The following is a 24,967-nucleotide window of genomic DNA, read 5'->3' on the forward strand; positions in this document are numbered from 1 at the left end:
GGGAAGAGTGGGGTGGGGAGACTGTCCCGGGCTTGGCCAGGTAATCAGAGCTTTTATTCTTTAAGCTTTAGTATAGGAACTTATATATTTATTCTAGTACATAAATGAATCGAAGTCTTAAGCAATACACGAAGACACCTCCAAATAACTTACGAACTGCATTTACTCATAATAACCGAGCGAACACAGTTCCCTGTAGTTTATAGTTAATAATAATTCTAGTCGGGAAATCTATGGGAATCTGACGTTATATTATTCCAACGTCAAGCGTCGAACAGTGGTGCCAAGTCACGGGGACGACCACTTGGCAACACCAGTGACGCTGCTACACATGTGATCTAGAACTCGCCACCAGTAATTTTAGTACGAGTAAGATGTAGTTACTTGACTAAATTTTCTGCATGGAAATTTTTACTCACACTACAACAGAGTGTCTGTACAGATTTTGATTATTAAAATGGTACAGACTCTTTCAGGCACTAGCGTGAAAATGTAGGCTAAACTGTAAGAGGCATTTTAATATGGTGTGTGTGCTTGTATGAACACTTACTGTATGTACTGGAGAGGATAGACTGTAGGCACACATTTATATTTTCTATCCAAGACGAGCTCTCACTGAACTTGTCATGATTCCACTTCCCAAGAGCGAAACTGTGTCTAGTCAACCCATCCTGTTGTTGGCCAAACCCAACAATGCCTTACCTAACTGAACAACTTGTGTGCATCATCCAGTGCCCTGTTATTTGTATTAATGTACGCTGTGTTTTTATGCTGTAAATTATTATATATATATATATATATTATATTTATTATGCACAGTTCCGTCAGTCGGAACTGAATAGTATTCTACTGTGCAAAATTATTAAGCAGCCCGGAACGTGTTTACTCATATTTTTGGCGTCGTTAATAACGTGAGCGCAAGGAATGTGAACAAAATGAGTTTTCAGACTAAAACTGGATTCCAAGCAAAACAAACCGAGCATACTAAACAGGTTGCCACGAGCCGGAAAGGTTAAAGTCGCGTTTGTTTACAACGCAGACGTGGTTAATTCCGTTGCCAGAGTATAGCGACGCTATCCCTAGAATGACTTTAAAGAGGATCGTCCCACCAACACTTGCGAATTATTAAAGCCTTGGTGGAGAGTCCAACGAGCAAATTAAGCACATCAGCACCATGACTATCCATCCATCCATCCAGCTTGTATACACAAGTTCGGTTCAAAGCAACAAGCAGCTCCGGGTGGTTGCTCGAGCTAAAAAGATGAACATTAGGGAACATTCAGCTGGAAACAATGATGTTATAATTGAACGAGCGCAAGTATAGAGACTATTCCATAAAACAAACAGCGAGTATAAAGTGCTAGTGTTAAAATATATATATATATATATATACAGTCTACATTTATTATCGGCAATGTTCGGACGCCTTCGTCACTGCCAGTCCAGTAACGGGGAGGCCTGGTCGAGGACCAGGCTTCCCCGAGGCCCAGGCCGTCCCTGGTCGAGGACCAGGCCGCGGGGACGTTGAGCCCCGAAATCATCGCAAGGTAACCAGTTTTTTTTATATATAAACAAAAAACATGGATTGTTGTGCATATCCATGCATTTAGGGTCCCGGTTCAACCCGTCCTGGACTCGAGTCCATTACATCCAGCGGTCGACCCCACACACATTAATTTTAACATGCTGTTCATTCAACACGGGAATTTTCTCAAATATAACTGAATAATATATTAGCATATATAGGCATAGGTTAGGCGTTTAGGTTCTGTTGGCGATTATTTGTATTTGTAGTACGTGGGTGAAGCATTCACAGCAACCCGTCCTCGACTCAAGTCCATTACATCCAGCGGTCGACCCCACAGACGCATTCATAAATTTTAACTTGCTGTTCATTCAAAACAAGAATTTTCTCAAATATAAATTAATATTATAATATATTAGCATATTGTGCATATATAGGCATAGGTTAAGTTAGGTATTTAGGTTCGGTTGGAGATTATTTGCATTTGTAGTACGTGGGTGAAGCATTTATAGCGATGTGGTTCGAACAAAACTCATCAGTGAAGCACTTGTTCCGGAAGTGTTCGAACAAAATCAGTTGCGAGTCGTGTGTAAACCGCTTTTCATTCATAAACAGGGGGTTTGGCGGGTGGATAGAATCACTTTTGGATCTTTGTTTGGAGGACGGGCTGTTTACAGAGTTGTGGTTCGAACAAAATTCGTCAGTGAAGCACTTTATCCGGAAGATGTTCGAACGTCATCAGTTGCGAGTCGCGTGTAAACCGTTTTTCATTCATAAACAGGGGGTTTGGCAGGTGCATTGAATCACTTTTGGGTCTTTTTTTTTGTAGGACGGGCTGCGATTGTACAGTCGGGTTCGTTTTCTATTCGCAGTCATGAATTCCGGGTTCGAATCCTGGGATGGACAAAAACGGTTGGCCCCCGTTTACTACCACATAATGCCCCTGTTTTACCTAGCAGTAATCTGCTTGTTGTGTGGTTGCATCCTGGCGAGGGTCAGTAGTTTGACCTTGGGGGGGGGGGGGATTTACCTAGATATATATGCTTAACATGCTTGTTCCGACAAAATATTATTGTAGCAAAAGGTGACCATGTGCAATGTTTGAACGGTAACCTGAAAGTACAACATTGTTTAGTAAATGGTCGAATTATTGAGCTTTTCAAAGAAGTGAATTCATACTGTACGAATATGCAACACGCTATAATAATCATTATCTTATCTGATACGATAAAACAGTGATAAGATTAATCATACAATTACGACAAACTGAACCGTGTGGGATGCTTTCCAGTGCCTTCAGCAAGTAAGTCTAATAAGAATTATATATGGGGACAATTTAGCTACTAATATCTCCAAAGGAATAATGTTGCTAATGCCGTCTGGCGTTGCAATGAAGGAGTGACAAGTCAGCAGACCCAGTGAGAGTATAACCTTCACCCTTGCGTCATCGCCACAGACCTGCCTCGAGCAGTTATTTGTTGACCTAGTTCACTTATTATGTACCCCATATCCACCCAGCGAGTAGCTGTGCTAAAGGTTAGAAGAACATGGGGGCATGGGAACAACCACTTTTCCCCCCACTTAGTATTAATAGTGCCTTTAAAGCATACCACAGGGGGAAGAGCTTACTCCTATACTTTTCACTGTTGCTATAGGTTAATAGATATATTTATAACAGTTCATTCACAAGAGGCATTAATTCATATAATCTGCTACAAAATATCTGAGTACAACTAATCGAGTACACGGACTCTGTGACCCACCTAACTCAATTAGGCCACGCGCTTCGTCGAAACGCTTGTGTATAGCGTCAAACTTCCTGTAATACACAAATCATAGCATTGTATCTTTAGTTATTATGGATAGCAGTACAAAATATGGGGGAGTTGGACAGAGAGGTTTAGCAACCGAAGACTCGCCACAAATCACGTGAGCTGTGATCCTTGTGCAGTTCATCTCGGTTCATTATTCCCGTTTTTAAGCCAATAAACTGCAGTGTGAGAGTCCGCATGTGGGGCCAAGGTAGGCTGGCGCCAACAATAACCTTCCCTCATGTACTGTAGAGTGCACGTCGGCGCCTCCCGTCCCGGGAACGTTGATTATACAACCCAGACACACACACACACACAGCCTTTATTGCAAGTTCATTGTTAAGGTTAACCGCGCATCTTATCGCTTATATCTTAACTATATCGTTTACTCCAGTGGTCACACGTTATTTAATGTTGAAGCACAAAACTCTTGAGGGGAAAAAATAAATAAAACAGGAAAGAAAGTTCACAAGCCATATATAATACATATATATTGAACTTACCGCTTGCAGTTCCTTCTCTAGTGCAGTTGCGCGAATGACCAAGGGTCCGCGCACTGCGTATTCCATCTTTTTCACATGAGGGTTCATGTTGTCGAGGGAAATTACACGTTGATCCATGGTGGCGGCGGCGAGGGAGAGTGTCCGCGAGCGACTACCAGCGAGTGAGGTGCCCAACTGGCCCCGCCAGCACCCAGAGTACACGAGTCGCCTTATACCAGCAGACGACATCTCTTCCACCCCTCCGCCTTCCTCGCCAGTAATACACTCCTCTACTTTACTCCTCGCACTTCACACCGCTTCTCTGGTGCTTGTCAGTGTGTGTCGGGTCTTGGTCTTCCCGTAGGAGCCGAGAGAGGCTAGTAATATAGAGGCAAATGCACTGAAATTAGGTTGTAATGGCCCGCACCTCACCGCTGCAGATATACACAAACGAGTAACCTGAGTCGGCAATTCGCCAAGAGATACCAACTTCTCGTAAAAGTGGAAAAAATAACTGTTTGACAACTCCCCTTTTGGGTTATATGAATATAATTTATTTTATTTTGTAGGGAAAATGTAAGGATTTTTGTTTGTATATTTTAACGAGACGATTTTAAGTGATATATCGTTATTATCGTTTGTTTTATTTTTGGAACAATCCGTGAACTGGTTTAATTTAAACTAAAATATTTTGGTTTAAGACTATTTATGCCGTAGTCTATTTATTACAGTTTCTAGGACATACTAACGGTTTTAATTCATGAAAGCTATTAACTAATTAAGGTAGAGTAAAAACAAAATTAGGTTTATCGATTCCATGAATTATTTTTGTTTATAATCAATAATTTTTTTTTTTTTTTTTTTTTTTGAGATATATACAAGAGTTGTTACATTCTTGTACAGCCACTAGTACGCGTAGCGTTTCGGGCAAGTCCTTAATCCTATGGTCCCTGGAATTATATGTATCTAGTGTGATTAGCAAGCTTAGGTATGCATAGAGAATCAATTACCTGAATAAACATTTTGATTTTGATTTTGATTTTTTTGTTTTGATAAGGTTATCTAATATTCCCATCTCGTTTGATGATTAGTAATTTTTTTGCTGTATGTTATTGAATATGATATAGAGTGAGATCAATATGATCCCAGCACGAATCGGTCTCTATTTTTCTTATGTTTTCTTTACTTGAAAAGGAAGTCGAAATGTTAACTCTCAAAAGTTTACTTTACATTTTTATTATGGCTCGACGCTAAGAGATGTATTTCGTTGACCCTTGTCAACATTTTCAAAGGCAGTGTATATATATTGACTCAGTTTTTAGAGCATCCGAATATATACCCGAGGGTGTGGTGAAGCACCTCAAGATAGGCTAAAAGCCCATTGGTTACCAATCACTCCATGTGTTCATTGATGGCTGGGACAGTATGTTGGATATCTCGTCTTGGTCTCGAAGATAACAGAGTATACCCTGGTGTTAATTGGCTGGGTATGTTTGATAATGGTTGTCCGATCGTCTATTGTTGTAATTTTTTTGAGGGGGGAGGATTAAAGAGGATGGAGGTGCTAAGGTGAAGGGAAGTTTAGAAATGGGAAATACAATGAGCGTTCTGAAACCAGGCGGACTGTCCGCCTTGCTGACACATGTGTGGGTGTTGGCAGCTATGCTAAGCTGGCTCCCTCTTACACACAGAGATCACACTAACGTGATGCATCAAATGAACAAATGTCCAAATGCAAGCGATGAGTCATAATAACGTGGCTGAAGAATGTTGACCAGACCACACACTAGAAGGTGAAGGGACGACGACGTTGTGTTGTGAAGGAATGTCCAATAACACTCTCCCCATCTGCCCCACATTTGTTGCTCTCTCTTGTCAGGGAGCAGTGAGAGGTTCTTCACATATATGAATGTCTATAGATGACTATTGTGTAGCATTCATAAACACACTCTGATGCTTTCAAACATTTTATGTTCTGTTTAAGGCTATATATTTTATTATTGTTATTATTTATTGATATATAATATATATATTATACACATACACACACATCTCCCTCACACACTCTCCCCATCTGCCCCAACACACACACACTACCCATCGACCCCCAACACACACACCCACACTACCCATCGACCCCCAACACACAAGACTAGATCTAAGCCAACTTGGCCCCGGTCCCAAGGGGCTCCCCACTAAGGCATTCTAGGTACACTGTAACAGAATTATGTAATAACTACCTTAATTTGACAATAAATTATACTGATGAAGTTGCATTTCTTTAGTAATAATTACTATATATACTAGAATGTACTGTACTCAACAGGTGTTCAGGAAGACTGCAAGATCTCTGTATTTGGCAAATGCAAAGTTTGTTTTGACTGTAATGTCAGATTGAACAAAATTATCAGGAAAAATGGGAGATTTTTGACAAGTTGCCGGCTTCCTGTCGTCGCCAAGCCGACTAGAGATATAGTGGCCCTCAGGTAAATTCAGGTAGAGGATTTTCATACATAAAACCGGCTTTTTAGACTTACTAAATGATCTTATTCCCTTAACACTGTTAGATCACATTCTCTTCAATAAGTCAGAAGAGCGTAAAATTTTAGCACGTAAAACTAATTTGAGGCTTTCCAAAAAAGTTTATATATAAAAATAAACCTCAATTTAATTATCTGAATCTTCCAGTTCCTTTGTTAACATTTAAATAACTTGTAAGTTTAGTTTAGGTAACCCTTTAGTTTTCTTTTACAGTATTTTGTTTTTCCTGAAGGAGCGCAAGGCGGGAGCGGCGAGCCTACTGAACCCACTTCCTGGCGGGGCTCACCAACCAAGACGCAGCAGGAGGCGCACCTATAGCGGTACCCCCAACCGAAAACCACCATAACTCTAGGGGAAACAGTCAAACTACAAATACATTTCAGGTATATAGATGAAGGCAATCTTTCGTTCTCTGAGGAGGATGAAGAAGGCTATTTCATGCACAGGAAACTCCCGCAATAAGACAGCCACGAGGTGGCGGCCGCACGCACCACGTGGCCTCAGCCCCGAGGTAGGATGAATTCCATTGTGAAAACTTTCTTCATTTCTTTTGAAGACAATTTTGATAGTAGTTTTTTTGCAAGATAAAACAAAGCATCATATACAACTTAATTTTAAAATATATTTAATATATGTGCACGTTATAAACAGAATGTAATCACAGTGAAGCACAGTCAGTAATCACTTCAAAGTCACTACGTAATTATAGTGTTATTCTCAAACGTGAAATATGGAATGCTTCAGACCGTTTCAGAGAAAACGAGTACACATAGCATTTATATTGTAAACCAATACAATGAAGTTGTAACTTGAGAATATTCTATGTTCAGGATAAAGGTTTACTTGCCACTTTACAAGTAGACTGTTATTGGAACCGTTTAAATATGTTTTCTGAGCATCACAAATAAGTAGATAAATATCCGCTCTACTTCAGGGTTGTTAGATTAAAACCAAACTGTGAAGTCAAACAATACAATGAGAACAAGGTCCAGAAAAAACGCTAATCATATTGAAATATGATTCTGATACGTCATATTAGCTTCATCAGTGTCATCCACATTGGACCAAATAGAATCTACAGTCTTTGTGATATCGAATCTTTTAGCATTTCCGGAGAGGGAGTGAAGTCCTTACATTTCTTTGTGAACAATAGTTTTTACATAATTTTTACAATAGCGTCAAGGAGCTAAAATGCATCTGGCTTTTGTTTTGAATGATGATACAAGGGAGAATGTTCTCTCAACTACAGCATTACTAATTGGTGCTTTGAATCTTGTATGAAACTTTAATTTGGCTAGTTCAGTAACAATGTTTCAGCCTAGACCACACAGAAATGGTTTCTATTTCTTTGGTGGCACGGTTATGGTAAAGTGCACACGTTCACAATAAAGAACAAAGAGCACACTTAATAGTTGTTGATAAGAATTGGAGTAATCACTTGATTGCCAGCGAGCAACCAATGAGAGTGATCCGGCATTATTGTCTCAGTTGATGTCAAGATGGGACATGCACGAGAATTAAACACTTACTTCTGTATGTGTAACATGAAAGGACATGTTTTTTTTTATATGCAATATAATTTTATTTGTATATTTTATGTTGTAAGTATGGAAAGCCAGGAAACCAGCCAAACAAACCATCCTGATATTTCAAACTCAACCACATTTGAAAAAAAAATCTGAAATTTGGCATAAGAAAGTCACATATGGCAATCCTGCTCTGCTTACCTTTTTAGAGGATTTTCCGCCTCATCGGGTTTGCATATAAAACGTGTCCGAACGCAAGTTTTCTGCAATTATGGGCTATTCATCCCCGTGCCACCTCTTGGGTGGCTTAATCTTCATAAATCGATCTACTTTTCTGAGGAGATTGAAACACTACTCCTTTATTTTGCTGGGGGAGGACGAATATCCCCTTCGCCCAGCCACCAAGTATTGAGGCACTCACTGCCCTGGGCACTCCTTTACGGGCTATTCATGCCCGTGCCACCTCTTAATTGGGCTTAATCCTAATCTTCATCAATCTGGGCACTCCAGTTACAGCCCCGCTCCTGTGCCAGGTAAGTCCACTACGGGCTCACCATAGCACGTGCTACTTGCAACTTTTTGTTCCAAATAGCTGAATCTAAAAAACAACAACTGGGAACCCCACCCAACTCGTGCTTCATATGTTGCCCGACTCATACTACCGCCTGCGCTTCAAGCAAAATTTACTTCTTTGACGTGCCTTTGTGTCCAATTGATGTCTCGGGACTCCCTTTTACCTACTGGCTTCCTTTACTGTGATAATGGGCCGAGCCACATGCACACCCATGAGCCTAAATCATTTTCCAGATGATAAACTAGAAACTGTAGCATGCTCAACACTTTACAATGGTGCACACTATTCCTCTTTGGCATGTCACCCTGAAGGAGCAATAACCCTAAATAAATTAGATTTCTATCTTGACCAATTTAGACATCCTACACCTCTCACTACATATAAAGTAGTCAAAGCATTGGATAAATATTTACGAGCTATTCATGCCCGTGCCACCTCTTGGGTGGCTTAATCTTCATCAATCAATCAATCTGTTAAATATCTTCAGTCAACCAAAAAAATTGGTCACATCTGACCTATCCACGTGACTCAAACTACCCGGACAAGGTGTATGCTCGTTTCGGCAATAAAATTCAAGCCTTGCCAAACAACATTGTTTGGCAAGGCTTGATGGTATGTCAATAAACATTGACGCACCACTGTAAGGGAAGTGTCTCCCAACATTACTAGTCCTTGTGCAGTCACTGGGAGGAAACCTTCATGCAAACTGCATGTACCCTAAGGAAGAGAGCTTCCAAGTATTACCAATAAAATGCCCATTAATCAAAGAATCTACCCAAAAGACCGATGCAAAACAGACTCCTGCACCTCTTGAGTACATTTCCCCAAAGGTAATAACAATGGATGCTGCTGTTATTGTTATTAAATCGGCAACATGTCAGCATGTGCATACGAATGATAGAACTTAAACGAAGTGATGAAGACAACAATACTGATGGCCCCATTGTCTTACCTGACATAATGGCAATCCTGAGCAAGGGTGCAGTGCTTAGCTGCCAGCTCATCAAAATGGAGGGCTGTCGAGGGCCGTCAGGTTCACATTTAAATCCAATACACGGATAAATCTTTTTAGCATGACGGGGATCGAACCAGCATCCTGTGTAACGCCCAGATGCACGCCTTAATCCATGTAAAGGCCGTGTTTGGGATTACCCAGGACGTGGGTTTGATCCCTGTTGTGCTCCAAAGATTTTCTGGTGGATATATCACATTGTGATTCCTTGTGCAGTACATGGCTCCTATATCACAGTGGTCTACATTCTCTGCTCACAACTGAGGGTCAAGAGTTCAATCCTTAGAAAGGACATATATGGTTGAGCACGTTTCCTTTTATCTCATGCCTCTGTTCATGTAGTAGCAAATAGCTACCTTAGATTTTGATAAAGGTTTTGAATTACATCCTGGGGTAGGTCAGTATTTGGCCTATCACAGGGGTGGCACTGATAACCCAAACAGAAATCTTAGTACAATGGGTTATCACAGCAGGCAGGAGAAGGAAGCAGAAATCGCCTGCAATCACCCAAGAATGACACACGAGTGCAACCTCACCTCGGCAGCATCCATGAGGGGGGCCATTACAGTACTACAGTTCAAGAAACAGCTAGAAAAGTACATGAAGAAAATTTAGGTCCCTTCCACAAATCAAATTAGGTTCTTACCACTCTTCAAAAAAAGCAGACTAAAAATATCATATTAGAAGACTCTTAACATTAAGCATTTAATTTAAAGTTTTTGTTTAGAATGAGGGTAATGATACTTTGAATGATAAAACTTGGTCTATTTACAAAACAAGGACACTGGTATACAATACACATAGTTCAATGGTATGTTCTTGTGTGTGTGTTAGTCAAGTGTCACTATACAAAGAGTTTAATAGATTTTATTCTCTCAATTAGGTCAGTATAAGTGTATGAAGAATGGCATTAGGAGTAAATGTTCTGCCACAATTTTATAGGTAATGTGCATTCTCCATGGAGTGATAAATTTATTTCATTGTCTTGGATCAAAAACATTTCCAGTAATTTGGCAAAATATTTACCCCTGAATAGCATTGAAAGCAAAAGGGCATACATATATGAAAAAACATTCAGAACATTCTTGATTAATTTTCCTTTTTAAATAAATAATAACATATATATACTGTACAGTCATTAACAATAAGTTTGGCAACCACTGAATATGTGGTTATGTCTGATATTAACTGAATATATTTGAATTTATTGTGTATCCTGTAGGGGCCTCAGTCTGACCAATCACAGGGTCTGGCACTATGATGGCTAATCTCCAAAAATACAGTATAATGAGATACTCTTAACTGCCATCAGTAATAAGGTCAAAGAATACCTTCACACTTATGGCTTAGCTACCAATAGAGCACTAGATGAGAGTGCAATCATTGTATTATGTGAGATAAGGGTCTCGCTTACATGGAGGTTAACCACTAACCAAAGCAGGAAATTTTACGAGTGGGAAAAGTTCTTTGGAATCGGAGAGACAACGACCAAGTCAAAACTTACTGAAACAACATTCTACATGGCCTTACATATTGTGAAACATAACCATTTTTGCAAAGACTCGCACATTTTAATTGCATTAAACAATGCTTCAGTAAGCTTATCAACCTTATTAGGGTTCCAGTTTTTTTTTTAACATTAAAAGGTATCAAAAGTCATTTAAAGTTTCCAAATGTTTAAAACACTGAAAATCTATGTACCATGATTAACATTCACATTGTGACTAGACACATAAAAATTATGCTAATAAAGTTAGTCTACCATGCAACTGAAATCCTTATTGCCAGATTTAATTAGGGTCCACATTTGGTCATCCCCTTCAGGGAGGAGCAATAGCATCGTTGCTGGAAGTTATCTATTTCTACAATCTTTGGTTTACAGGTTCATGATGCACATTACTGTATAATGCTTATGTCTTCTGGTTCAATATTTGTACTGATCATTACATTATATATGTTGTATAGTGACCCGTCATATGCTTAGCGTGACAAAACTCGCTCACAAGTATTATGTCGGCAATTTATTACCGACAAGTTGCTGTTTTTTCTCAGTAATGTCATCAACACTGAAAACTTCTGAAAGAAGAGTCTCACTTAACGGTGATTGTTTCTTCACCAATAGTATAACATGTCCAATGAGCTCAGATAAAAATTCTGATCATAAAGTAATGCTTCAGCACACTGCCAAATGAATTGTCCATGGATTTAAAGTTCCTCATATTAAAGCCTTAGCTGAAGCAGTTACTTCAATGGTGTAAACTTTGCTAAATAATCCATCTTCCATGTAGGCTTCAGGAAGTACCATCTTGTCTGAATGACTGCATAATCTGATGTCTTCTGGATTTCTTTCCAGGAGATATAGATAAATTAATCACAGCTAAGATCAAGAGTTTAACAAGATAATGACTTGCCACATCACTGGCAACTCATATCTAATATCTAATGTAATTTATCTGGATTCAAATTTGCAATTACAGTACCACCATTGTCAGTGGCATTTACCTTAGCTCACAAGGATTGTTAAATTAATACTGTGGCACTTTCACTTGCCACCGCCACCACCACCATCATCTTCACCAGTACTCCATCATCAGGCTTATTATCCATTTGTCAAAGTCTTGTATTAAAAATAATTAGTGAACAGCTTTTGCCCCACTGATCAAGACTTTGAAGAAACAACTTGGTCCACATCATTGATTTTCAATGGTTGTCAGATTATGAACATTTATCCAAAATATGAATATTGTAAGGTTCATTGAATTCATATTAAAGATGAATTTTGTAGCAAATCATAAAATACAAGCAGAAAAAAAACTGAATTTCACTATTATTTATCTCTCTTTGTCTATCCATTACTGTATCACCAAGAAGAATTAGCAGTCATTAATCACATACAATAAAAATTCATGATAATAAATTCATGTAATACACCTGTTCTGATGATCAAAATGTTGTAGTTTATAAAATCTCGGGCATTTTGTCCACAAAAATGTCTGGCATTTCTGCACACTTCTCATAACACAGACATTGACACCACACTCATCCATCCCATCTTCCAACCTGCGATGCAAGACGTGAGTTAGCACAGGTCAGGTGAGGTATAATATAAATAAATATATATATATATATATATATATATATATATATATATATATATATATATAAAATATAAGTTCTGTCTAATCTTAAATAGGTGAGATGAAGTATATTCATACATTATGAAGAATATGTATAAAAAATTAATAACTTTTAATTCCCTAAATAATAAGGATGATTATTCATTTCACTCGGTCATTCAGTTCTGTAATGTTCAGTTCACCTACAAATTAATGGCTTCAATATGTTCCCTAATTTTTTTAATTTTTTTTTATTTAAAAATTAACAAATTAAAGGATAGAATATTTTATTTCATATGATAATTAACAAAAACTTTGGTAAATCTGGCACCGATACATTTCCTGAAGCATTAAAAACTCCAAAGTCGTCTGATAGTAATCATTCACAAATGGTGTCTATTCAGTAGTTAACTTTGAGATATGAAAGAGCTTAATCTTTATGAAAGATACCTATTTTTCTCATCTTACTCTGACATTTTCGTTTGAGTGATCCTTTTACCTTTGGTCACTCAGTTTTTGTAGTATCTGAAGTTTTGCTGAATTTGCTTTTTGAAACAAGAGCTGCAATGATGGCCGTAGATGACGATGTAGAGGAGGAGGAAGATGATGCAGAGGACGAAGACGACGACGAGGATGCCAGGACAGGTGAGCAGACCTTGTGGTGGGAGTCCCAGTCCTTGTGCTGGCAAAAGGGACCACAGTATCGTGCAACGTTGCAACCGCTGCAGGTCTCGTGGGCCTTTCTGCCACAGTTCCAGCACGCCTGGAGGAGAGCCACAGTCAGGGGCGCGTGTGGGGGAGGGGCCAGGGCTAGTACGGCAACCTCTTGATTTTCTGGCAAGTTTTGTTTTTTTGTAGTGTTTAACAAGGCTTATTTAGCACTAAAGTCTTGCATACTACAGTACTTTGCTTACGAAAATATCAATTGAATTTTGTGTGGCAATTTGGCCTTTGAATTTATGTATTTTATTGCTTAGTTCATCTGAAGTAAGTAATGAACATTAATATGGTACTAAGCAAATTTTTACCTGACATAATAATTGCAAACTCATAGTTCATATCTCTATCAAAAGTTCTAAATATGAAATAAAAATTATACCTACATAGTCATATATACTGTATATACAGAGGAACCTCGGTTAACGAATTTAATCCGTTCTAGCACCGAGCTTGTCACGTAAAACGCTCATCTTGTGAAACAAATTTCCCCATTTAAAATAATGGAAATACAATTAATCCGTTCCACCCCCAGAAATCATCAATATGAAATTTTATAATGTAATTATAATACATGTACAGGTACTGTAATTATTATAAATGTTTTGTTTTACTGTTTTCAAGTTTTACTGTTTTCAAGTTTTACTGTTTTACTGTTTTTCATTTACTTTTACTATGAAGAGGTAAATATCTACAGTAATTGTGTCTTTCTTCCTCTTGATAACCCTTATCTTTAGCAAGCAGCTTCTTTGACGACATTGTGGGTTGCAAATTGTACTGTAGTCACAAAACCAAAAAGAAGCACAAATAAATGCAGAGGGATGCTTATCCTGCACAATAAAATGACAACACTGTCATCAGAGGTGTCCAAGAATTTGCGAGAACCAGTGGGAACGCTAGGAAGCACCACGTGGTTTTCTCGTTAACCGAGTGGAAGCTCGTCAACCGAGACAAATTTTCAGCGAGTGGCTCGCTCTCGCTGTAATGCTCGTAGATGGGGCTGCTCGTCACCAGAGATTCCTCTGTGTGTGTGTGTGTGTGTGTGTGTATATATATACAGTATATATATTTAAGATGATATACTGTATATTTTGTTTTGAGGTACAGTACATCTTTTGCATTGTGCTCTTAGTGGCCACTGTGAGAGGGAAACTTTACAGTGTTGCATCAAACCAAATTCCTTAACTGTTTATAGAAAATGATGCTGCAGGAGCACTTGACTTGAAAAAAAATTTAATTGCAGTAATAAAATAAAAGGGGAAAATTAACATGTTGGCATCATACAACAATTATACCCCCTCAAAAAAAAAAAAAATTAATATTATGCAGCAGACCATAATAATTTTTTTTTTTAATTTTTTAACTAAAATACTCTAAATATATTTGACTATTTTTCTTAAGCTAGGGGGATCCACCCTCTTTAATATGCAGGGTATGATTTTGATGCCATGATAACTAATTTAGTAGCTACACTTACACGTAGCTTATCAGCAATATACCATAATATTACATATAAAGTACAAAACGCTTTGTGTAATAGTGGCTTTAGGCATTGTATGTACTAGCTCTATCTATGAATCCATCAAGTTTTGTATTTCACCTTGTATGTATGTACTTTACCTGAATAAATATTTATATTTTATTATTTTATCAATAACTGAATTTCATTCATATGATGAATGAAACAATGTACTACCTAGCATGAGGCAACCACTTTACTGATGTGTGACCTCCATTGCATGGTGAAATTATCCAAGATCAGCTTTGTTACTATGGCTAATGCTCTAATTCATTATTGATTTTTTAGGATTGATTGTGCTACCTACATATTATAATGTAGGGTAGAAGATGCATTCCCTGCAACAGGAAATATTGATAATACTTCCTTCTATTACATAATAATTATAGAGCTAAAGTATGAGTCTTTATGCAAGAAAAGCCAAAGGGTCCTGCTTCTACTCTCACAATTTAAACAAATTGTATGTTCTGTATCAGTTTGCATTCCCCTTACTGAAAATCTCTGAATCATCTGCTACTCCTCTTACATTGCACTGAACTGATCAATATTCCCCCCCCCCTACTCCCTTACTTTAAGTATTCAAGGTACCTGTTGCTCCCTTCACAGTGTGTTGTAGAGGTGAGCATAAAGCCCTGCTATGGTAAGTGTTTGAACTACCTGCTGTGGCTCTGCACGAGGTTCTGAGGGATCTCGTCTCCCTACTTCCCGCAAAAGGGCTTCCACCTTGGCCCTCTCCGCTGCTACAAGCTCCTGAGCTCGGGCCTCTGCTGCACCGACAGCTCGCTGCACTTCAGCTACAGCTGCTCTCCGAACTTCTGACACAGCTTCCTCTGGTAGAAATTAGGTAAGTAGGTACACTATTGTAATCATTCTAACATTAAATTAAAAATGTGGAAAAGTATATACTAGTAATAAGAGCAATATCTGAATGTTAGTGATAACAGGTAGGCAAAATAGTTCTTATGATAGAATGAACAATTTAAAGGGAAGGTGATGCTTAAAACAGAATCAAAATTAAATGTTATCAACATTCAGTATGAGAAATAAACTAATAAGGTTAAGAAGGTTGAAGGACTTTACTTGGAAGAAAAATAATAAGTGTGTGGACGTGTGGACAGAGTAAGAACATTGCATGAGAAGTGGTACTCCCAAATGCTGAGTGGAAGTGAATGTTTGACATTTTTATATACAGTGACACCTCGGCTTACGAATGCCCCTCTTTATGAACTTTTCGGGTTATGAGCCCAATTTCTTCATAAAATCCGAATCGGGTTACGAACTTTGCCTCTCGGGAAATGAAGCTTGTTGATATGTGTATGGCCGATCTAGTGTGTGGTGGTACTGTGACCCCCGCCCCAGTTTACCAGTGCCTCCCGCCTAGTGACAATCGCACCTGAATTCTTTGTAAAGAATTTCAGTGTTCTTTGGATTTTTGGGTATTTGAACATAAAAGTTATTACTGTATTTTATATATATTTTGCCATGGATCCCAAGAAAGCCAGTGGTAAGGTTCAGGCCAAGAAAACACATGTTAGAATGACCATAGAGGAAACACAAGAGATCATTCGTAAACATGAAAATGGTACCCGGGTTGTTGACAAGAGGCAGCTGAGGAAATGTCTTCAGGGGAGGACGAGGCAGTACAGAATGTCCCTGCCTCAACAATTAAGAAGTTGAAGATGTTAAGATGTGTAGACTGTGGGAAGAAATGCAAACCTTTGTTGAAATGACTCACCCAGAGCAAGCTGTAGTAGGCCGTTGCATTAACCTTTTTAATGACACTGTGATGCCTCACTACAGACAAGTGTTACAATGAAAGGAAAACAATCCTCTATGGATAGATTTTTAGTGAGAAAATTAAGCAGTGAGCCACAAGCAGGTCCTAGTGGCATGCAAGCAAAACGTACCAGAGAGTGTACTCCAGACAAGTCATCACCACCTGATGTTATAATGGAAGGGGACTCCCCTTCCAAACACTAACACTCTCCTCCTCCCCCCCTTCCTCACTGTTTTCCATATGCCAACAAGAGTCATCAATAAAGGTAAGCAATAACTTGTACATACAGTACTTTAGTACTAAATATTTGGGTGAATTAGGTATAAAATTTACTTTAAAATAAATTTTTTTGGGAGTGTGGAATGGATTAATTAAATTTACATTATTTCTTATGGGAAAATTCGCTTCCGTTTACGAATTTTCGGCTTTCGAACCGTCTCTGGGAGCGGATTAAATTCATAAGCTGAGGTACCGCTGTATCACATTTTACAAAGATCCCTCTACACTGAGTTTATGAAGCAGTTGAGATACTACTGTGGATGTAGCATGGTTGCTTTTGTGTGGTAATGTCAATTTTATATGGTACAGTAAAGTGTGGAAGATATCGAGAATAGATAAGGGGCACTTTAACCCTCTAAAAAGCATTAAATTTGGTAGGAGTGGCAATTGTGATAGTTGTATAAGCTCAATATCTTATAATTTTCAATGTTGTAAGATTATTTTATAAAGCTCGTAAGACAACTTTCAGTGAAAATGATTACTGAAGCAACTCACCAGCTTTGCGTTTAACTTCTGATACTCTCTCCTCTGTTGTGCGAATAGACTGGGCCACAAGCTCAGCAGCATGACGCCGTACCTCTGCATCATAATCGGCCCGCTGTCGAAGGTCTGTGGCACCCATACTGCCTACTCTGGAAATGCCACTGCCCCCATCACGCTCTTCCTTTTGTTGTAGCATGGTTAGTGCCCTACGGGTCTTTTCCACCATACTTAGGATACATGTCAACATCTGAGTGACAAAATAAAATGTAAGATCAGTGAGTGGGTAAATACCCATCAAAACAAAACTCATAATCATGAAACAGATTTAACCATTTTTACAATTATTTTATGTTACCAAAACGTACAATAACTGCACCTTGTAGAAAAAGGTGTATGAACTGAAGAATCATTATTCTACTAGGTGTTGTGGAAAAACTGCATAAAAGTGACAAAAATTACAGAGAAATATATCAGTGAAGTATGAAACGGATTCTGTGCACATCTAACAGTGACAACAGTACAGTATATGGCAATGAAGGCTAGCTCTTTATGCCTCACTTATTAGCCTTGTTGTATATCGGTAGTGCATTTTGGTACTTTACCGACATTCGAGTTAATTGTCTTAAAATTTATAGATGGAGGTGGTTTCCACAGCTTCTTTCTATACTTGCTGATCACCCACACAGGGAAGAGCATTTCCTTACAGTTCTTTGACTCATTTGCATTACCAGCTTCCACTTATGTCCCATTGTCCTAACTATAAGAGTATATCTGTTTGTGTTAGTACAAGGTTGGAGGCTAGATGCTTAGGGCTAGCCTCACCCAACTTTCACAAATGAAGCATGTTGGGTAGGAAAGTTGGGGTCGGCCAAAGTGAAATGTGGTAAAAAAATATAGACATAGACCCCTCCCCATTTATTTTCATGGAGTGAAATTTGAAATACTGGTTGTGTTTACAATGGAGTTGTTTCAGGGCTTTGTTACTGTAATACATTTTCTAAGAGAAGGGATAGAATGGGGATGAAGAGGGAATAAGGGTGAAAAGATAGGGGGAAGAGATCCAGGTACACTAGGTACCCCTTCTATTTATATATATACAGTATAAGAGGGAATGTGTGTTTGCTTGTGTGTGTGGTCAAGGTAGGAGGCCCGATGCTTGGGGTTAACCTCACCCAACTTTCACGCATGAAGCAAATGGACAGGAATGCATCATAGGCCAGTCAGGGTAGGCCCCAGAGCCGCACTTTAAGCAGTATCGGCAGCTAACCCATACCTCCAGTGCAGTTTTTCATGAAGTCAAGTAGTCTTATTTCAGCTTTTTATAAAACATTTCTGAGAAAGTGGGGAGGACAGAGAGGGAAGGAGAAGGACAAAAGCAGGGAATGCTTGATGATAGTGAAGAACAGGGGAGGAGAGAGGGGAAAATTTTGGGAGAAAAGTGGAGAGGAAAGGAAAGGAGAGGGGACGATGGGGATTGTTGAGGAAAATAGGTGGAGAGGGGGAAGGGGGAGTGGATATGGAAAGAGATGTGAGAGAAGAGAGAGACTAGGAGACAGGGAAAGTCGGAGGGAGGAGCTCAGGTGTAGCTGGGTAACACTTTATAAGTCTGTATATGAGAAAATGTCTGTTTGTGTATCCAAAGTTGGAGGCTAGATGCCTGGTGCTAGTCTCACCCAACTTTGCAGGGTTAATGGTCTAGCGAACAGGATGGACATAGGTTGGTCAGGGATGAGCCTATTAAGAGGGATTGGGCCCAATAGTGAGCTCTTCTCCCAATGTAATTAGTGAAAGGTGGCTGGCAAAATTCTTAAATTGTGATGAATGTAAATTCAGTAGTGTATTACATTTTCTGAGAGAAATAGAGGGGTGAGAAGCAAGGAGAAGGGGAAGAGGGATGATGTTTGAAGAGAGGGGAAGCTGGAGGTGGAGGTGTAAGAGGGGAGATTGAGAGAGTGGAGAGGTTGGAAAGGACGGGCGTCTTTGGGGAGAAAGTTGAAGAGGGGGAGGATAAGGAAACAGAGATGAGAGAGGCAAGATTATGAATCGGGAGCAGGTAAGGGGGAAGAGAGACTCCAGACACAGCCATGTACCCCATAGTACAGTATTCTCTAAATTTAAAGAGGCTTTCCTTGTACATTCTGCTCAGTATCTTGTATGTATTGATCTTTTCTCATCTGCTCCATCTCTCCTCTTTAATGGGAGATCGAGTTTCCTTAACCTGTCCTTGAATCTTAGTCTTCTTAATTCAGGCATCAGTCTTGTTGCAAACCTCTAAAAAATTTTCTAGTTTAGTTTTGTGCTTCACAAGATTGGGTTACAAGCCATTGTTGTATCTTCTAAAACAGTAATAGCTTTGTATAGGCTATATAGATTGAGTTGAAAGTCCTTATTTAAGTTTTCAAGCTAAATTCTAATATGTGGCAGCTACCTCCATGTTGCCAACATTACTCTATTTGGTGTTAGTCTCTGGTGTTAGCACTAGAAATATTTCCCCTCAAATCTTTTCCTCTTTCCAATTCCACCATCACATGTTGTGTTTCCCTATTGATCACCCTCAGATTGGAACATTAGTTTACTTTACAGTACACAAATTTAGTATGGTGCACATTCAAACAGAAGGAATTTAATACTGTATTCTGTATAGTTTACATGAAAATATATGTTTAAAAATGTACTTTACATCTTAGCAGCTTAATCTACTTAACTTAACCCCCAAATTCACTGTACAAATGACATAGATTTTGTACAACCATATTTACATCAATGTTAATACAAGAAAACTGGCAAATTACATTAACCACAGTGTCCCACTTCATCAACAAATACAGTAATAATAATGATAGCATGGTGCAGGGTATAAAAAAAAATTATCTAAAATTAGAAAATAATAAAAATGATCAAACCAGGTCAATAATAAAAATAAATATATATGGTATAATATTTACTGAAGCTCATTAAGTTTTGTAACAAACGAAATATAAATAGATACTTTAATATCAGGTAGTAGCTGTAGAATACTTACAACATGTATGTTCTTCCATTCATCGTCTGGCGGTGCTGGGGTACGGTAGTCCCGAGGGTGTGAAGGAGGGTCGGGGCTTATCCCCACGCTTGGATAGGGTGGAGAAAAAATACCAAGTCGCTTTGAAGGTGGTGGTGAAACCCCTCCACCACTGCCACCACCACCACTGTCCCCATTCTCAAAGTACCTAGAAAGGTGATTTAATAATTAGGTGCTAGTTGAATACATTAAAGTACTATACCATAAATAAAACAGATTTCAAATACTGTATCTTGAAATATTTGTGAAGTGTACTATTTACCCTTCATGCCGGCGTTTGCTACTAGTAACCTCAGAGGAGAAGAAATCGGTGGGTTCTCCAGCAGTTGCTTCAAGAAGTGCTGCTTCATGGACAGCCACATACTGTGAAACAGGCTGTAAGGAGATGGAAAGCAACATAACCTTCAAGTATGAGCTAAACAAAATTAGCCTACATAAGTGATGCTCATTTCAAGATTCACCATTGACTTCTGAGGCTTTGGCTTTTTTGATCAAGGCTGCATAACAAATTTTATTATGCATTCTTTTCTATAAATGTTTAAACAGTCCTTTTTTTTTTATCCTGTAATATGTTATATATACTGTACTATGTATACGTATGTATGTATGTACATATGCATGCACAAAGCTGCCGGAGAAATATAAGAAAATTCTGTTTTGTAAACAGATTGGTAGACGGTTGGAACAAGTTAGGTGAGAAGGTGGTGGAGGCCAAAACCATCAGTAGCTTTAAAGCGTTATATAACTAAGAGTGCTGGGTAGACGGGACACCACGAGCGTAGCTCTCATCATGTTTATTTATTTATTTATGCATATACAAGAATGTACATAAGGAATGTGAGGATACAATTATGGTAATTACAGTCTTGTAAAGCCACTAGCACGCGCAGCGTTTCGGGCAGGTCCTTAATCTAAGAAAATTTTAAGGAGGTAAATACTTGCAAAATTTATAGACAAAAAAATGATAACAGATTACATGGAATGAAAAAAAAAAAAAAGATGAGAGAAAATTATAGGTACAGTATATTAAAGCACATAGGTAGCTATGATTGATTGCAATGACAGCTTAAAATGGTAGTTGACAACAAATTGGTAGGCACAATACAGCAGAAACAATATAAGATTGATTGCAATGACAGCTTGAATGGTAGTTGACAAAAATTGGTAGTCACAATACAGCATATGGCTAGCACATAAAAGAAGACAGCAATGAACACAATGATAAGGTTGTTTGATATTACATAAAAATTAGGAGATTGGGTACCACTAGGTACAGAGCAAATTTAAAGCTCAGTGTAGGAAACTAAATAGATGAAGTTAGGTACTTTTTGGTTTTGCTTTTAAATAAGGCAAAAGTTTTACAGTTTTTCAATTCACTAGGGAGTGAGTTCCATAGACTAGGTCCCTTAATTTGCATAGAGTGTTTACACAGATTAAGTTTGACCCTGGGGATATCAAAGAGATATTTATTTCTGGTGTGGTGATAATGGGTCCTATTACATCTGTCCAGGGAGAGTTTCAGAGCATGGTTTGCATTTAAGAACAGGGTTTTGTAAATGTAGTTGACACAAGAGAATGTGTGGAGGGAGTTAATATTTAGCAAGTTTAGAGATTTAAACAAGGGAGCTGAGTGTTGTCTGAAAGCAGAGTTAGTTATTATTCTGATAGCAGATTTTTGCTGTGTGATGATGGGCTTAAGGTGGTTTGCAGTGGTAGACCCCCATGCACAGATACCATAATTAAGATAGGGGTAGATTAGTGCATAATATAGTGAGAGGAGAGCAGAGTTAGGAACATAATATCTGATTTTGGAGAGTATACCAACTGTCTTAGAGACTTTCTTAGTTATGTGTTGAATGTGGGTGCTGAAGTTGAGTCTCTTGTCTAGGAATAGGCCAAGAAACTTGCCATCATTTTTATTACTGATGTTAATGTTGTCTATCTGTAGCTGAATTGCATTTGATGATTTGCTTCCAAATAAGATGTAGTAAGTCTTTTCGATGTTTAATGTTAGTTTGTTCGTTGACATCCATAAGTGGACTTTTTTTAATTCATTATTCACAACATTATTTAGTGTATGTGGGTTGAGGTTTGAGTAGATAAGGGTAGTATCGTCAGCAAACAATATAGGTTTGAGAATATTAGAGACATTAGGCAGATCGTTTATATATATAAGAAATAGAAGAGGTCCTAAGATGCTGCCCTGTGGCACTCCAACGGTAATTGGTAGAGTGGAAGAAGTTGTATCATTGATGGTTACATATTGGTGTCTGTCACTAAGATAGGATCGGATGTAGTCAAGGGCAAGGCCTCGGATTCCATAATGCTGGAGTTTAAATAAGAGGTAGTTGTGATTAACAGTATCAAAGGCTTTTCTTAGGTCAATGAAGAGTCCAATCGGAAACTCATTTTTGTCAAGGGCTGAGTAGATAATGTCAAGGAGACTAATGATTGCATCATTGGTACTCTTTTGGGACTACTATGTAACTACACTTAGGTAATTACACGCACAAAGAGGAAGCACCTGAGATTTGCATGCCCTCACCAACTTTCTGATCCTCTTTGTGTTCTCAGTGTTTTTGCTACCTTAGAACAAACATACATTCAATCCCATTTTTTATCCATCCACACCACAAACATGACTTTCTCTTTTACTCTGCTACAGGCCCTTTCCTTCCCTAGGACTTCACCCACATCATTAAAGCATCACCAAGGAACCCCTTTTTGTTCTGAGAGGAGGGGATGCTGCAGTCACCCCTCTGGTAGGGACAGCGTGTCCATTCATCATTCCTTATGATGCACCCTTTAACACTACCCATGCCACCACGTCCTCAGCAGGGTAAGAAGTCAATCATTTGTAGTTTTTTTCTAATTTTTTGTCAGTGTTCTCCCACCCCTTCTTCTCAGCTCCTTCAGCCCTTCGGTGGCCCATTCTTCGTCTCTTCTCCTTAGGTGTCAAAACATGACACAGCCCTCCCCTGTGTTTTTCCCTCACTGGTAACCCCTACCACAAGGTCAGCTTCTATGTTAGATTACTTGTCATTCTGCTTTTTCCTGCAGGTTTTTCACAGCCCTAATCAGTCCATTCTGAGGTGGGCCTCACTTTTCCATCAGGCATAAAGCCTCTAAGTTTCCTTGTACACCCTAGGCTGCACAAGGCATATAAATACCACTCTGACATGCCATACTGCCTGGCCTCATGGCCCTCTCATTTCATTTTATCCTCCCCTAGGTAGGCCCTCATTCCCATTTTGACTTCAGGTCTAGGTCTGCTTGTTAGCATAATTGGCAGTCATATATCTGTGCACTCCATGATTGATATTACAGGTAACTATAAACAAGTGTGCAAAGTTTTGGCAAATTAGAATTTTCAGTGGTCTAAACAAATCTGCAATTAAATTTTTGTAATTGTACAAGATTGTGTGTGGGTTTACCATAGTATTCGTGTACAGTAACTTGGCATGCAATAATTACCAAAGTAGTTACAGGATAAGAGCTATGCTTGTGATGTCCTGTCTTCCTTATGTGTGCACCTTGGACAAGCTCTTCTATGAGCTTTCTATAAGCTTTTGCTGGCCCTCACAGTAAATGCATGTGTGTGTGTAAAGATATTTTAGTAGTCATTTATTATTTAAATCTAATATAGTTTCCCTTCCCAATTTTTCCATAACTAACCATAGCAGCACGGCGGGCGAGGGTTTGCAGTTCACGTTGTAGGAAAGGCAAGTGAGAACGCAGGAAGGGCAGCACAAATGGGCGGAGAGGAAAGTGCGTCACCTCCTGCAAACTTCCATGAAACTCCTCTACACTCACTCCACCACTCTGTAATAAATTATTTTTCATTATTGATACACTATAAAACTTATTACTACATTTGTATTACTATCATGAATTTAAAACTTACCAAAATTAAAATATTAAAAAAAAAAGTATTGAAACGTTATTTCCTGGGCAGCCGTAGGAACGTTTCTAGTGCAGTAGGCTCTGGTACCATAATGCTCAATACATACCTGAGAAAAACTACCCAGATTGTACAGTACTGTACAGGGGAAACAAATCAAACCACAAATCTTGATTTGAGAAACAAAAGTAAGCAAAGAAAACAGTAGTATGCGTAAGGTAAACAACCATCATATCAGTATATAGGTTACCTGGGAAGTTCAGTCATTCAGTTCAACAAACTCTGAACCCTGACCCTAAGCACCTCGAGAGGGAAGATGTATTCAGCCAAGATCAAGAACAACCACTTCTGCGATCCACATTAGTACTTTTGGTAAAAGTGCAAAGCCTCAGTAAATATAACGACCTGGATCAGGCATGATCACTACACGAGCAAATGGCTAGCTACTACACTCATCAACAGGTTTCGCAGCGGAGAACAAGTCCTTTGCAATACTCGGATGCGGAGTGACTCAAGAAAAGTCAACTTACAGAGGAGGAGCTTGAACCTTCAGAGCAGGTCCCTCTGGACAAGAAATACAAAGCAGATTACCAAAGAAGGAAACTTAATCCATGTTTTTTTTATTTATTTATATATACCTGTA

General features: G+C 38.7%; 2 protein-coding genes and 1 long non-coding RNA gene across 20 annotated transcripts in view; 1 reads left to right on the plus strand and 2 right to left on the minus strand.

Annotated features, from left to right (window-relative positions):
- LOC123757118 (alanine aminotransferase 2) overlaps positions 1 to 4,292 on the minus strand; it is a 41,306-nt gene extending 37,014 nt beyond the window's left edge. Inside the window, exon 1 of the mRNA XM_045740513.2 lies at positions 3,840 to 4,292. Coding sequence (XP_045596469.1) covers positions 3,840 to 4,067 — 228 coding nt within the window. The 5' untranslated portion in view covers positions 4,068 to 4,292. The remainder of the gene's footprint in view (positions 1 to 3,839) is intronic.
- LOC123757119 (uncharacterized) lies at positions 2,563 to 24,294 on the plus strand. Of its 4 annotated transcripts, none has more exons than XR_006772722.2 (8): positions 2,563 to 2,828; positions 6,145 to 6,304; positions 6,592 to 6,742; positions 13,147 to 13,232; positions 15,430 to 15,667; positions 17,423 to 17,559; positions 23,089 to 23,262; positions 24,104 to 24,294. It is a non-coding gene; the product is annotated as an uncharacterized lncRNA (long non-coding RNA). The 4 variants fall into 4 exon arrangements; XR_006772723.2 differs by having other exon boundaries at positions 2,564 to 2,828; positions 24,107 to 24,294; XR_006772724.2 differs by lacking the exon at positions 23,089 to 23,262 and having other exon boundaries at positions 2,564 to 2,828; positions 24,107 to 24,294.
- LOC123757117 (protein CBFA2T1) overlaps positions 10,222 to 24,967 on the minus strand; it is a 186,407-nt gene continuing 171,661 nt past the window's right edge. For 3 of the 15 annotated variants that reach the window (XR_011228376.1, XR_011228375.1, XR_011228374.1), the window contains 7 exons: positions 24,099 to 24,245; positions 20,686 to 20,798; positions 20,385 to 20,571; positions 17,375 to 17,609; positions 15,481 to 15,653; positions 13,087 to 13,421; positions 10,222 to 12,531 (listed from right to left, as the gene is read on the minus strand). Coding sequence is in view for 12 of the 15 variants with exons in the window: in XM_069323692.1 (XP_069179793.1) it covers positions 13,093 to 13,350; positions 15,481 to 15,653; positions 17,375 to 17,609; positions 20,385 to 20,571; positions 20,686 to 20,798; positions 24,099 to 24,245 (1,113 nt within the window). In the remaining 3 variants the exon portion in view is untranslated. Of the gene's footprint in view, positions 12,532 to 12,569; positions 13,422 to 15,411; positions 15,654 to 17,374; positions 17,610 to 20,384; positions 20,572 to 20,685; positions 20,799 to 24,098; positions 24,246 to 24,967 lie in introns of those variants that run through there. The other 12 variants (XM_069323692.1, XM_045740506.2, XM_069323691.1 and 9 more) reach the window with 6 other exon arrangements.

The sequence above is a fragment of the Procambarus clarkii genome, chromosome 13 (genome assembly GCF_040958095.1).
Source record: "Procambarus clarkii isolate CNS0578487 chromosome 13, FALCON_Pclarkii_2.0, whole genome shotgun sequence".
In the NCBI taxonomy this organism is placed as follows: domain Eukaryota; kingdom Metazoa; phylum Arthropoda; class Malacostraca; order Decapoda; family Cambaridae; genus Procambarus; species Procambarus clarkii.